General features: G+C 41.6%; 2 protein-coding genes across 2 annotated transcripts in view; both read right to left on the bottom strand.

Annotated features, from left to right (window-relative positions):
• The window catches only part of LOC310723282 (rac GTPase-activating protein 1), a 57,838-nt gene that overhangs the window by 17,148 nt on the left and 26,049 nt on the right, over nucleotides 1-14,641 (bottom strand). The window lies entirely within an intron of this gene.
• On the bottom strand, nucleotides 407-11,829 carry LOC310723508 (protein lifeguard 3-like; the record flags this gene model as incomplete). The annotated part of the gene is made up of 8 exons (XM_083536657.1): nucleotides 11,500-11,829; nucleotides 11,182-11,229; nucleotides 11,055-11,094; nucleotides 10,910-10,947; nucleotides 5,861-5,948; nucleotides 992-1,087; nucleotides 799-852; nucleotides 407-553 (listed from the first exon to the last, which is right to left on the bottom strand). The coding sequence occupies exons 1-8, from the start codon at nucleotides 11,784-11,786 to the stop codon at nucleotides 407-409; spliced, it is 798 nt and encodes a 265-aa protein (XP_083392783.1). The 5' UTR covers nucleotides 11,787-11,829.

Here is a 14,641-nt window from a genome sequence, read left to right as displayed (position 1 = left end):
GTGAAGCGGAAGATGTTTAGGAGAGATGCAGTGGATTTTTTACTAAATTTTTCAACAACATTCCGGAAGGTAAGAAGATGCCTGAGGAATGGAGAAGGAGTGTGCTGGTATCGATCTTTAAGAATAAGGGAGATGTGCAGACCTGCAGTAACTACAGGGAAATTAAGTTGATCAGTCACACTATGAAGTTATGGGAAAGAGTAGTGGAAGCCAGGCTGAGAGAAGATTAGAGAATAATAGAAGAAAGAACATGATCAGACATGTAACGGTAAAATTCATACAGTCCTAAAATGTAATTATTACAGTATGCAAGTAAAGTAGCTTGAATTCCGGGATTCAATGCAATAAAAAAATCTGATGCTCTACAATTCAGTATTGAACAACAGTTCGCTTTTATTTCTTTGGTTCAGACAGACAGACAGTTGGTGTCCCTCATCAGGAACCAGAAGGTCGGTGTGATTGTGTAGAGAGTCAAAGCTCCAAACAAGTACTCCTCCGGTTTTAGCTCATAAATTCGTTTCTCCAACAACAGCCAAGTGTTGTATAGCAGGAACTACACACACACACACACACACACACACACACACACACACACACACACACACACACATTCCCATTACTTTACATTTCCTCACAATTGTTTTAATCAGAACTGTTGCAAATACACCCTGTAACACAGAAACCCTGTAACATGCACTGTAATATGCATGCTCTGTAACACACACACACACACACACACACACACACACACACACACACACACACACACATACTCAAAGGGATTAAGGATGAACTCACCAGAGTAAAAAAGACGACCCCAAGAGCAGTGTACAGCATGGACAGCCACTTAATCTAAACACAGGAACGAGGAAACACTGTTACTGTGTGTTACAGTGAGTGTGTTACACCGTGTGTGTGTGTGTGTGTGTGTGTGTGTGTGTGTGTGTGTGTGTGTGTGTGTGTGTGTGTTACGATGAGTGTAAGCACTTACATACTGAAGGGAGAGGACAATGGCTGTGATGATGCCTGTTATTAAAAGCACAATGCACAGAACACAGAACAAACCAGGACGAGAGGTGAATTCCACCTAAATACACACACACCCACACACACCCACACACACACACACACACACACACACACACACACACACACACACACACACACACACACACACACACACACACACACACACACACAGAGAGTTGTGCAGTCAGAAGTCATATATTACATTAGAGATTTAGCAAATTCAGTTTCATCAAGTGCCAAAAGATCAACAACTTGATGTTTTTTTTTGCCAGTGCATCAATAAACACAGCAGAAAAACTCAAGTTCAGTTTCAGTAGGAACAGTGTTATTGAACTCCTTATTTTATCAGTTCATCAAAGTCTGGAGTAAGTTTTGTTCCGAGGTGTTTGTCAGAAACTGTCGCAGTTTTTTAAGAGTATCAGATTAAGCTCTCATAAGAGAAGAGAGTCAATACCCGCGAACAAGGTCAATGTAGATAGATAGATAGATAGATAGATAGATAGATAGATAGATAGATAGATAGATAGATAGATAGATAGATAGATAGATAGATAGACAGACAGACAGACAGACAGACAGACAGACAGACAGACAGACAGACAGATAGATAGATAGATCTTTATTGTCATTGCATTGTACAGGTACACAGGAACGAAATGCAGTTTGGCATCTACCAGAAGTGCAAAATGTAGCAGTCGTGCAAAAGTGCAAATAAAAATGTAGCATATTTACAGCAAGTGATAAATATGTAAACATATGTAAAGTGAATAAATATAAAGTCAGACGTGTGGACATCAATTTAGAGTACAGGAATGGTTCTGAGGCGATGGCATTGAAGAGTAATATGCAGAAGTGAAGGTTAAATTATGGCATTTTAGAATTAGCAGCTAAATAACCAGTCGACTATATATATATATATATATATATATATATATATATATATATATATATATATATATATATATAAATATGAAGCATATGTACAGTGAATAAATATAAGGCAGTAATAGTGCAGAGATGTGTGGACATCATTAGGAAGTACAGGAATGGTTCTTAAGGCTATGGCATTAAAGAGTAATTAGCAAGTCGAATAAACAGTCTACTATATATAAATATGTAAATATATACACACAGGTTATATACACAAATGAATGAAATGTTGGGCAGAATGTACAGTAATGATATAAAGATACACAGATAAAAATAATGCAGATGTAATGAGTAATAGAAAAGTATGTAATATGTACATGTATAATACAGAGGTTATATACAGTGTTTCGTTTTGTGTTTTGTTTTGTAGTGATTAGCGGTGTAGTGTTGAGTTCAGTAGTGTGATGGTGGACGGAAAAAAGCTGTCCCTGAACCTGCTGGTTCTGGTGTGTAAGTTCCTGTATCTCCTTCGTGATGGAAGGAGGTTAAACAGTTTGTGACTGGGATGTGAAGAGTCCTTGATAATGTTGTGAGCTTTGCGCAGACATCTGCTGTGGTGAAAGTGTTCAATGGCAGGTATTTGGGTGCCAGTGATGCGTTGGGCGGTTTTGACCACCCTTTGCAGGGCTTTTCGTTCACTCACAGTAGAGCCTCCGTACCATACAGTGATGGAGTTGGTCAGGATGCTCTCAATGATGCAGCGGTAGAAGCTCGTTAAAATCCCCGGGGACAGATAAGATTTCTTGAGACTTCTCAAGAATTACAGGCGTTGTTGTGCTTTTTTTACCAGAGCTGACGTGTTCTGCTGCCAGGACAGATCCTCAGAGATGTGAACTCCCAGGAACTAAAAGCTGGAGACTCGCTATACATCAGTTCCATTGATGTTGACAGGTACAGTGCCTTGCGAAAGTATTCGGCCCCCTTGAACCTTGCGACCTTTTGCCACATTTCAGGCTTCAAACATAAAGATATGAAACTGTAATTTTTTGTGAAGAATCAACAACAAGTGGGACACAATCATGAAGTGGAACGAAATTTATTGGATATTTCAAACTTTTTTAACAAATAAAAAACTGAAAAATTGGGCGTGCAAAATTATTCAGCCCCCTTAAGTTAATACTTTGTAGCGCCACCTTTTGCTGCGATTACAGCTGTAAGTCGCTTGGGGTATGTCTCTATCAGTTTTGCAGTTTTAATCAGATTCTCGATTGAATTCAGGTCTGGACTTTGACTTGGCCATTCTAACACCTGGATATGTTTATTTGTGAACCATTCCATTGTAGATTTTGCTTTATGTTTTGGATCATTGTCTTGTTGGAAGACAAATCTCCGTTCCAGTCTCAGGTCTTTTGCAGACTCCATCAGGTTTTCTTCCAGAATGGTCCTGTATTTGGCTCCATCCATCTTCCCATCAATTTTAACCATCTTCCCTGTCCCTGCTGAAGAAAAGCAGGCCCAAACCATGATGCTGCCACCACCATGTTTGACAGTGGGGATGGTGTGTTCAGGGTGATGGGTGTTGCTAAAAAGTTCGATTTTGGTTTCATCTGACCAGAGCACCTTCTTCCACATGTTTGGTGTGTCTCCCAGGTGGCTTGTGGCAAACTTAAACGACACTTTTTATGGATATCTTTAAGAAATGGCTTTCTTCTTGCCACTATTCCATAAAGGCCAGATTTGTGCAGTATACGACTGATTGTTGTCCTATGGACAGAGTCTCCCACCTCAGCTGTAGAGCTCTGCAGTTCATCCAGAGTGATCATGGGCCTCTTGGCTGCATCTCTGATCAGTCTTCTCCTTGTATGAGCTGAAAGTTTAGAGGGACGGCCAGGTCTTGGTAGATTTGCAGTGGTCTGATACTTCTTCAATTTCAATATTATCGCTTGCACCGTGCTCCTTGGGATGTTTAAAGCTTGGGAAATCTTTTTGTATCCAAATCCAGCTTTAAACTCCTCCACAACAGTATCTCGGACCTGCCTGGTGTGTTCCTTGTTCTTCATGATGCTCTCTGCGCTTTAAACGGACCTCTGAGACTCTCACAGTGCAGGTGCATTTATATGGAGACTTTATTACACACAGGTGGATTCTATTTATCATCATTAGTCATTTAGGTCAACATTGGATCATTTAGAGATCCTCACTGAACTTCTGAAGAGAGTTTGCTGCACTGAAAGCAAAGGGGCTGAATAATTTCCAATATCCAATAAATTTCGTTCCACTTCATGATTGCGTCCCACTTGTTGTTGATTCTTCACAAAAAATTACAGTTTTATATCTTTATGTTTGAAGCCTGAAATGTGTCAAAAGTGCACAAAGTTCAAGGGGGCCGAATACTTTCGCAAGGCACTGTAGATGCCTCCTGCTGTTGGATTTCCGAAAGTCCGCAATAAACTCTTTGGTCTTCATGGCGTTGAGAGTCAGGGTGTTTTTGGCACACCACGCTGCTAGATTATGGATCTCTTCCCTGTAGGCCGATTCGTCATTGTTGTCAATCTGGCTGACCACGGTGGTGTCATCTGCATACTTGATGAAGATGTTGGAGTTATACAGAGGAGCACAATCGTGGGTGAACAGGGAGTAGAGCAGTGGGCTCAGAACACAGCCCTGCGGGATGCCAGTGTTCAGAATGAGGGTTGAGGATACCTGGTTTCCCAACCTGACAGATTGAGGTCTGTTGGTGAGAAAGTCCAGAATCCATCTGCAAGTGGAGGTGCAGATACCCAGTTTACTGAGCTTAGTGATCAGTACAGTGGGGAGGACTGTATTGAACGCAGAGCTAAAGTCAATGAACAGCATTCTGATGTAGGTGTTTCTTTTATCCAGGTGGGTGAGAGCAGAATGAAGAGCTGTGGGAACTGCATCCTCTGTTGACCTGTTCGGGCGATAGGCAAACTGGTATGGGTCCAGTGTAGGTGGTAGGCCCGCAGTGAGGTGATTCAGGATCAGTTTCTTAAAGCACTTCATAGCAATGGGGGTGAGTGCAACCAAGCGAAAGTCATTCAGGCATTTAGCAGCTGTGTGCTTAGGCACTGGTATGATAGTAGTGGTCTTCAGGCATGTTGGTACTGTGGCTTGGGCCAATGACAGGTTGAAAATGTCAGTAAAAACCTGTGCCAGTTGTCCAGCGCATGCTCTGAGAACACGTCCCGGTATGCCATCCGGGCCAGCTGCCTTTCGTGCATCCACTCTGCTGAACACTGAATAGACGTCCGTTGTTGAGAGTGAAAGTGGGCTGTAAGCAGTAGAAGACTCCGTGGTTGTTGTGTAATGTCCTGTGCTTTGGTCAAAACGAGCAAAAAAGTGATTGAGCTCGTCCGGTTGGAAGGCACTGCTGGTTGGTTGAGTTCGAGCTGTAGGTTTGTAGTCTGTGATGGTCTGGATGCCTTTCCACATGCGTCTGGGGTCAGAGTTGTGGAAGTGCTCTTCTATCTGAAGTTTGAATGTGAGTTTCTCTGAAGTGCGCCATGTTTAGGGGAAATGTGGGCATTACAGGGGAAAGGTAAATTGAACAATGTTTACCCGTACCTATTTTAATAGAATTTGGTCACGTTCGGCGGGCCGGATTAATAAACCCAACAGGCCATGTGTGGCCCGCGGGCCGTTGTTTGCCCATGTCTGCCCTAACACATGTTGGAGATGAGGGTTGTGGTGTGTGTGTGTGTTGGAGTGGGGTGGGGGGGGGATTGTGCTACATGTTTATGATATTGGGGTATAATGGGGGGGCAGACTCAGGGGTTACAGGGTGACTCAGGGGTTCAGTGTCAGAAACAGTCTGGGTGGGTTTTTACCAGCAGGAAATGAATGTCTAAAGAGGGACAGGTGGCCATTGTAAGGTGAGAAAATGGTTTCATGCGATAAGGAGAACAAAGGTGTGTTTTTAGAGCCCCTGTCTGGTCTTTACCTCGGTCTGGAAACTGAACACTGTAATGGCCACACACACCACCACCATCATTCCCATAAACAAGAACACGGTCTTCGTCTCAAAATAACTAAAATCAAAGAAACAGGAGGGTGAGGTTTAATACACGTTACACTGCTCATTAACACCAGCATCAAATTCAGTTGTGTTTTAGACACACACACACACACACACACACACACACACACACACACACACACACACACACACACACACACTTTAATGTAGTGAAAGTGAAGTGTAAGAGGACTGTAATAGTACAGTAAGAGAAGAGAAAGAATACTGTAGGAGTGCTGTATACAGGAGGAAGACAGCAGGAGGATGGTATGAGTAAAGAAAGAGTACAGTATAAGATCAGTATGAGTGCAGAAAGAGTTCTGTATTTCTGTACTCATAATGTAGTCTTACTGTACACTTTCAGTACACATACAGTACTCCTATAGTACTCATACAGTACTCCTATAGTGCACATACAGTACTCACAGTACTCCTATGATACTCATACAGTGCTCACAGTACTCCTATAGTACACATACAGTACTCATACAGTACTCATACAGTACACATAAAGTACTCACAGTACTCATATAGTACTCATACAGTACTAATACAGTACTCCTATAGTACACATACAGTACTCACAGTACTCCTATAGTACTCATACAGTACTCCTATAGTACACATACAGTACTCACAGTACTCCTTTAGTACACATTCAGTACTCACAGTACTAATACAGTACTAATACAGTACTCCTATAGTACACATACAGTACTCACAGTACTCATACAGTACTCATACAGTACTCTTATAGTACACATACAGTACTCATACAGTATTTTTACAGTACTCATAAAGCACTAATACAGTACTCATACAGTATTCCTATAATACACATACAGTACTCAAACAGTACTCTTATAGTACACATACAGTACTCATACAGTATTCTTACAGTACTCAAAGTACTAATACAGTACTCATACAGTATTCCTATAATACACATACAGTACTCAAACAGTACTCCTATAGTACGCATACAGTACTCATACAGTACTCTTATGGTACTCCTATACTACACATACAGTACACATACAATATTCCTAAAGTAATCACTGTATAAATAGTGTAAAAGTACTCTATAAATACTGCATAAATACTGTATAAGGACTGTATAAACACTATAAATATTCTATGAATACTGTATAAACACTATATAAATACTGTAAGAGTACTGTATAAATCTTCTTCTTTTGGCTCATCCGTCTCCATACCCCCCTGTCCTCTACATCTGCCTCTTTTACACCAACTACCTGCATGTCTTCCCTCACCACATCCATAAACCTCCTCCTTGGCCTTCCTCTTTTCCTCCTACCCGGTGGCTCCATCCTCAGCATTCTCCTACTGATATACCCCATGTCCCTCCTCTGCACATGTCCAAACCATCTCAATCTTACCTCCCTTACCTTGTCTCCAAAACGTCCTACATCCATAACCCTAACCCCAATCCCTCTAATAAACTCATTTTTAATCCTGTCCATTGTCGTCACTCCCAACGAAAACCTCAACATCTTCAGCTCTGCTACCTCCAGCTCCACCTCCTGTCTCAATGCCACTGTCTCTAAACCATACAACATCTCAGGTCTCACCACAGTCCTATAAACTTTCCCTCTCACTTTAACAGATACTCTTCTATCACAAATCACTCTTGCTATCACTCTCCCCACCCACTCCACCCTGCCTGCACTCTTTTCTTTACTTCTCTAACACACTCTCCATTACTTTACACTGTTGACCCCAGGTACCTGAACTTCTCCACCTTTTCCACCTCTTCTCCCTGCAACTGCACCCCTCCACTGCCCACCCTCTCATTCACACAGATGTACTCTGTCTTACTCTTACTGACTTTCAATTCCCTTCTCTCCAGCGCATATCTCCACCTCTCCAGGCTCTTCTCAACCTGTTCACTACTCTTACCACGAATCACAATATCATCTGCAAACATCATAGTCCAGGGAGACTCTTGTCTGACCTCGTCCGTCAGCCTGTCCATCACCACTGCAAACAGGAAAGGGCTCAGGGCCAATCCTTGATGCAGTCCAACCTTCACCCTGAACCAGTCTGTCGTTCCTACTGCAAACTTCACTGCTGTCACACTGTCCTAATACATGTCCTGCACCACCCTCACATACTTCACTCACACACCAGACTTCCTCATACAATACCACAACTCCTCTCGCCACCCTGTCGTACGCTTTCTCTAAATCCACAAACACACAATGCAACTCCTTCTGTCCTTCTCTATACTTCTCTATCAACATCCTCAAAGCAAATAATGCGTCTGTGGTGCTCTTAAACTACACTGTTGCTCACAGATGGTCACCTCTTCTCTTAGCCTGGCTTCCACTACTCTTTCCCATAACTTCATGGTGTGACTGATCAACTTAATTCCCCTGTAGTTACTGCAGGTCTGCACATCTCCCTTATTCTTAAAGATCAGTACCAGCACACTCCTTCTCCATTCCTCAGGCATCTTCTCACCTTCCAACAGCGTGTTGAACAACCTGGTTAAAAACTCCACTGCATCTCTCCTAAACATCTTCACGCTTCTTCCGGTATGTCATCTGGTCCAACTGACTTTCCACTCTTCATCCTCTTAATCGCTGCTCTCACTTCCTCCTTACTAATCCTATCCACTTCCTGCTTCACCATCTCCACACCATCCAACCTTCTCTCTCTCTTTATTTTCATCATTCATCAGCTGCTCAAAATAATCCCTCCATCTTCTCAACACACTCTACTCACTAGTCAACACATTTCCATCTCCATCCTTTACTGCTTTAACTTGCAGCACATCCTTCCCAGCTCGGTCCCTCTGCCTGGACAATCGCTACAAATCCTTTTTTCATTCCTTAGTGTCCAACCTCTTATACAGCTCCTCATATGCATTTTCCTTGGCTTTCGCCACATCCCTCTTTACCTGCTGCCGCATCTCCTTGTACTCCTGCCTACTTTTCTTATCACTCTGTCGATCCCACTTCTGTTTTGCCAACCTCTTTCTCCTTCTGCTCTCCTGCACTTCCTCATTCCACCACCATGTCTCTTTGTCTTCCTTTCTATTTCCAGATGTCACACCAAGTACCTTTCTAGCTGCCTCCCTCATCACTCCTACAGTAAACCTCACACTACACTCTTTCTCCTTCAGCTTCCACCGTCTCATTCTTCTTTCAGTCCTCACTCTCCTCCTCTTCTTCTTCACCTCCAAAACATCCTACAGACCACCATCCGATGCTACACTATTCCCCGCCAACACCTTACAGTCTCCAATCTCCTTCAGGTTGCATCTCCTGCATAGAACATAGTCCACCTGTGTGGACCTTTCTCCACTCTTATAGGTCACCCTATGATCATCCTTCTTCTTAAAATACGTATTCCACCACCATCTGCCCTTCCACATTCTTCTTCTTTAGGCCATACCTACCATCACCTCCTCATCACCTCTGTTCCCTTCACCTACATGTCCATTAAACTCTGCCCCAGTCACCAATCTTTCATTCCTATGTTCACTATCTACCACTTCATCTAATCCACTCCAGAATTTTTCCTTATCCTCCATCTTACAGCCAACTTGTGGAGCATAAGCACTGATGACATTTATCATCACCCCTTCAACTTCCAGCTTCACAATCATCACTCTATCAGAAACTCTCTTCACCTCCACTACACTCTTACTGTACTCCTCCTTTAGAATCACTCCTACACCATTCCTCTTTCCATCCACACTGTAAGATATCCTTGATCACTAGTCCTAGATTAGGTTGACCCAGAACACTCAGTTCTTGTCTTTATCCTCTCTTTATATGCTTACACTGTGAGAAAACCCAAACTGTCACCTTTTGGTATGGCTAACCTGCGTTTTGTTGCTTCTGCTAAATGAATAGCTGTTGTATGCTTCTAGAATAAACTTTTTGTATGTTTCTGTTGACCATATCCTGAACTATCCTTTTGTGGCATGTGTTACTTTGCTCGTACACACAGTGGTTCCTGTATTTTCTGTTTTGGGCTTATCTTTTGCAGGCTCAACATGACCTTGTGGAGTCGTCTCTCCTAACTTTCTCTTCTGTTCACACACATACACACACACACCTGGCAGCCCTCCCTATTTCTCTCTATCACTTTGGAAGTATATCTTCATGTGTGAGACAATAAACTTTGGAACTTTTCTCTGAAAGCCGACTTGTGTGTTTCATTGAGACTTCCCCGTGCACGTAGGAGAGCAAAGATCGAGAGGAAAGTCTGAATTCGGGGGTATCATGTCCCGGGGACAGATGGCAATCATGCCCAAGCGGCAGAGGATAAAACACTTCCTTACACACACCATGATAGAACAGTTTAAACACCTCCAATGTTCCTGCTCTTACTCACGTTCCACTTGGTCTCCTGAACACACAACATATCTACCTTTCTCCTCTCCATCATATCAGCTCCCTCTCTCCATTTACCACATTTAAAGTACCAAGTAAGAGTACTGTATAAATACTGTATAAACACTGTAAGAGTACTGTATAAATACTGTATAAATACTGTAAGAGTGCTGTATAAATACTGTATAAACACTGTGAGTACTTTAGGGATTTGGGGTGCAGGATGTAATAAAATCTCAGTGTGTATTTCACCAAATGTCACATATAAAAGTGTGAACACCGGCGTAACCCAACCGCCTTTTACACCACATTTATCTGATCAGCTGAGATGTGTTTGGTCTTTGATTTTTTTCTTCTAGTGTTTCAGCTGTAAGTCAATTTATTTCAGTGTTATTTTTATAGAGTTTAACAATAAACACTTCCAAAAGCAGCTTTACAGAAATAAAGATTATAAAATACACATTTATGTTAGTGTTTATAATTCAGACTCAGGTGAGAGGGCGTGGCCTAGAGTTTGAAGGTGGAGCTGTTTAGTGTACTGTGTGTGTGTGTGTGTGTGTGTGTGTGTGTGTGTGTGTGTGTGTGTGTGTGTGTGTGTGTGTTTAACCTCGATGTTGTTCCAGCCATAAAGGACATGGTGAGAGTCTGTTGGAGAGAGAAGTGATATTAACCGTCTACATTTTATCCTCTACACTCGTTTATCAGAGAAGACAAGAACAATGCAGTTATACTGGTGTCTTTTATACACTTACAAATATGATCAGGAGAATCAGGTTCCCAGGAAATGGTCTCCTGTGATAGAAAGAAGAGTTGAAACAGTTTCACTGAGTGTTTTAGTGCACACATTACTGAACACAGCAGATTGCAGGATCTACTCACCTCATAACATCAATGACTGACAACTCATAAATGATAAGAAAAATTAAGCTGTGGAGAGAAACACCTTCATCATCATCATCATCATCATCATCATCATCATCATCATGTTTTATTTTGTGTCTGTAATTAATATGGATAAATAACCAGAACTCACACAGACACCCAGTAAACCACAGGATTCCAGATGATGAAGAGACGCACTGAATGGCTGTAGGACATAAACACACGTGTCATGTGTGTGTGTGTGTGTGTGTGTGTGTGTGTGTGTGTGTGTGTGTGTGTGTGTGTGTGTTTATTCTGTAAATGAATGACACTCACACAAACGTGAACACCGCTACGATTGAGGTTGTCACTAACAGCTGCAACGCCAAAATCAGAAAAACCTGCAACACGACAACAAACAGCATCTTATAGAATAATGTACACGCTGTGGACAAAAGTATTGGGACACCAGACTTTTCCAGACGTATGAGCTTCTTCTCCAAACTGTTCCCACAAAGTCTGAGGTACACAACTGTATAGGACGTCTTTTTTTCTTCACTTGAACCAGGAGACCCAAAACCTGTTCCAGCATGACAATGTTCCTGTGCACAAAGCAGCTTCATGAAGATCTGCTGCACATGGGTTGGAGTGGAAGATCTCCTGCTACAAAGCTCTAACTCTATACATTTAGATGGATGGCTAAATCAATAAATAACAGATTCATTCAGTGATAGTATGAGGATGAAACCTTTTCAGGAACCCATCCTCCTGGTAACACCGACTGTCCAGGACTCTTTAAATGATCACAAATTTCCACAAAATCTAGTGGAACATCTTCCCAGAAGAGTGGAGGTTATTATTAGAACAGGAAATGGAGACTAAATGGAATGTTCCAAACAATTCAAATAGCAATCGTATGGTCAGGTGTCCACATACTTTTGGCTCTATAGGGTATCTGAATACATTCTAAATCCTTATTAGAACATTTCCTCAGTACAAAATCACACGTCTCACCTTTGTGATGAACGCATGGCGAATACTTTTATTTTCCCACAATGCACTGGGGCCACCTGAGGACGTGTAGGTGGGAAGTATAACAGTGGACGTTCCTGTAGGTGGAACTCCTGCTCCTGCTCCTGCTTCAGCTCCTGCTCCTGCTTCAGCTCCAGGCATCTCGGGTGTGGTGTAGGTGTGAGGGGGGGGAGGAGAACTGCCCCCCTGAGGTTGGGACTCTTCATAAGATGGAGGGAGTTCAGACTTAAGCATGATGATGATGCTGTGAAATAGAAAACATACTTTCAGAACCTTTATACCTTTTAGTATCTATCTATCTATCTATCTATCTATCTATCTATCTATCTATCTATCTATCTATCTATCTATCTATCTATCTATCTATCTATCTATCTATCTATCTATCTATCTATCTATCTATCTATAAAGCAGTTGCCATGGCTACTAAAACAGTTTTAAACAGCTAATATGTTACAGCATGTGTCCTCATTCCAAACTCCAGCCTCTTCCTTATACATGTGCACTACTTAACACCCTGAATAGTGCACTTCATATCCAACATCAATGTGTTTCAAATTCAGCCTGTAATTCACTCACTAACTGCTTCAATTATTATTATTATTTTCATTCACACACAAATGTTACATGTTTTCATGAGTTTCTTGTAAACGTTTTGCAAATTTTACTGAAAATCAAATGTTCAGATTTCATAAATCTATTAAATTGTGTAATATATTAGAAATAATTCGATTCTGTTATCATTCACTTTCATTACAAAATAAATAAATAAATAAATAAATAAATAAATAAATAAATAAATAATGCAGGAGAGAAAATATGCAATAAAGATGTATGAGGACATTAATTTTATATTGAGTAATAAAATAAGTGTTAAAAATAGTGTTTAATCTGCACAATGATAAAGACGTAAGAAGTAATAAATAAATAAAAAGTCTTCATCTGCGTTTGTGGATTTCTTCATAAACTCCGCCCCTTTGCGAAGCCCAACCTACTCGCGGTCTAAGCCCCTCCCACTTTGATCCCGCTGCGCGGCCACGTTGGTCACTAGGCAACATGGACGCGCGCGCGCACACAGAGTGGAAGTTAGAAGAGTAAAATGTGATGAATGCAGGAAGAAGCTCCTTCATTTATTACAGCATTTTGATGATTGATAAAAGCAGCAGCAGCACAGAGTCGAGAACTGCAGGACTTCCACTACAAGGATCCAGTGAGCAAACTGAAAGCTAATGCTCCCATGTTTTCCGATTGACCAATTTCACTACGAATTCCCCAAATAAAATGCGTTAAAGCTGATAAATATGTCCTTTGAGATGTTTTTTCTGTTCATTAGCAGAATGTTCACATGTTTAAGAGTCATTACAGCTGCATAAAAGAATGTTGGAGATGTTTGAAAGAGTTTTGTTGTGTGGGTAAAATGTGCGCACCTTCTCTTATCTCAAACAGCGCAGACTGAGAGCTGTGTAGTGATGATGCAGTCTAATAGCCTTTTTATCAATGACACATCCTGTGACGTCTTTAGTGGGCGGGGCTTCAGTGGAGACACAAACAGATCCCTGATGACGTCACTAACTCCTGCTATTAAGTTTTGTTCTTTTTTTTAAAACAATAACTGATAAAATCCAATTTAATCAGACTGTGTAAAGTCTCTCAGTGTCCAGGAGCGTAAATGTTCTTTGGAACGAGACCCGTACACTCGCTCCAGCTCCAGTTGAGTGGCCTGATATCCACACCTATCTGATAGAGAAACTAAGTCAAGTTCAGTTGAGGTCAATCTATGAATATTTCTGTACAGTCAATTAAACACCTGCATCTTTTTAAGAACAGCATCTTTTCTTGTCCATTTAATAACAGATTTCACTGTTTTCCATCATCAGATCAGATGTTTGACACTGTGCTTTCAGAAACTTTAAACCTGTACGCTGTATCTCCATTACTGAGCCCCGATTCAGTTTGGTAAGGACCAGTAATAAATGATCTTCCAGCATGAGACGTTCACTTCTTCATACTGTCTTTTATATTTACATTCACCATCTGAAGATGACTGAAGTTACACCAGTAAGAAACAGAAATTGTGCAGCATCGTACTCTTTTAGCTCTGCCCTTCACTCGTCCACTGCTGTATGGTTTCATGGCGAGGAAGAGCACCACAGATGCCTTATATTTATTTGTAAGTATTGAGAAGGTCAGAAGGAGCTGCATTGTTTGTTTGTGGATTTAGAGAAAGCGTACGACAGGGTGAAGAGAGGAGTTGTGGTATTGTATGAGGAAGTCTGGTGTGTCAGAGAAGTATGTGAGGGTGGTGCAGGACATGTATGAGGACAGTGTGACAGCAGTGAAGCGTGCAGTGGCATTGAGTAAAAGACAGGAGGTGGAGCTGGAGGTAGCAGAGCTGAAGATGTTGAGATGTTTATTGGGAGTGATGATGATGGACAGGATTAGAAAC

Source organism: Silurus aristotelis (assembly GCF_946808225.1).
Source record: "Silurus aristotelis genome assembly, chromosome: 3".
Classification (NCBI taxonomy): Eukaryota; Metazoa; Chordata; class Actinopteri; order Siluriformes; family Siluridae; genus Silurus; species Silurus aristotelis.
Note: the sequence above shows the minus strand (reverse complement) of the source record. Positions and strands in the feature narration are given on the sequence as shown.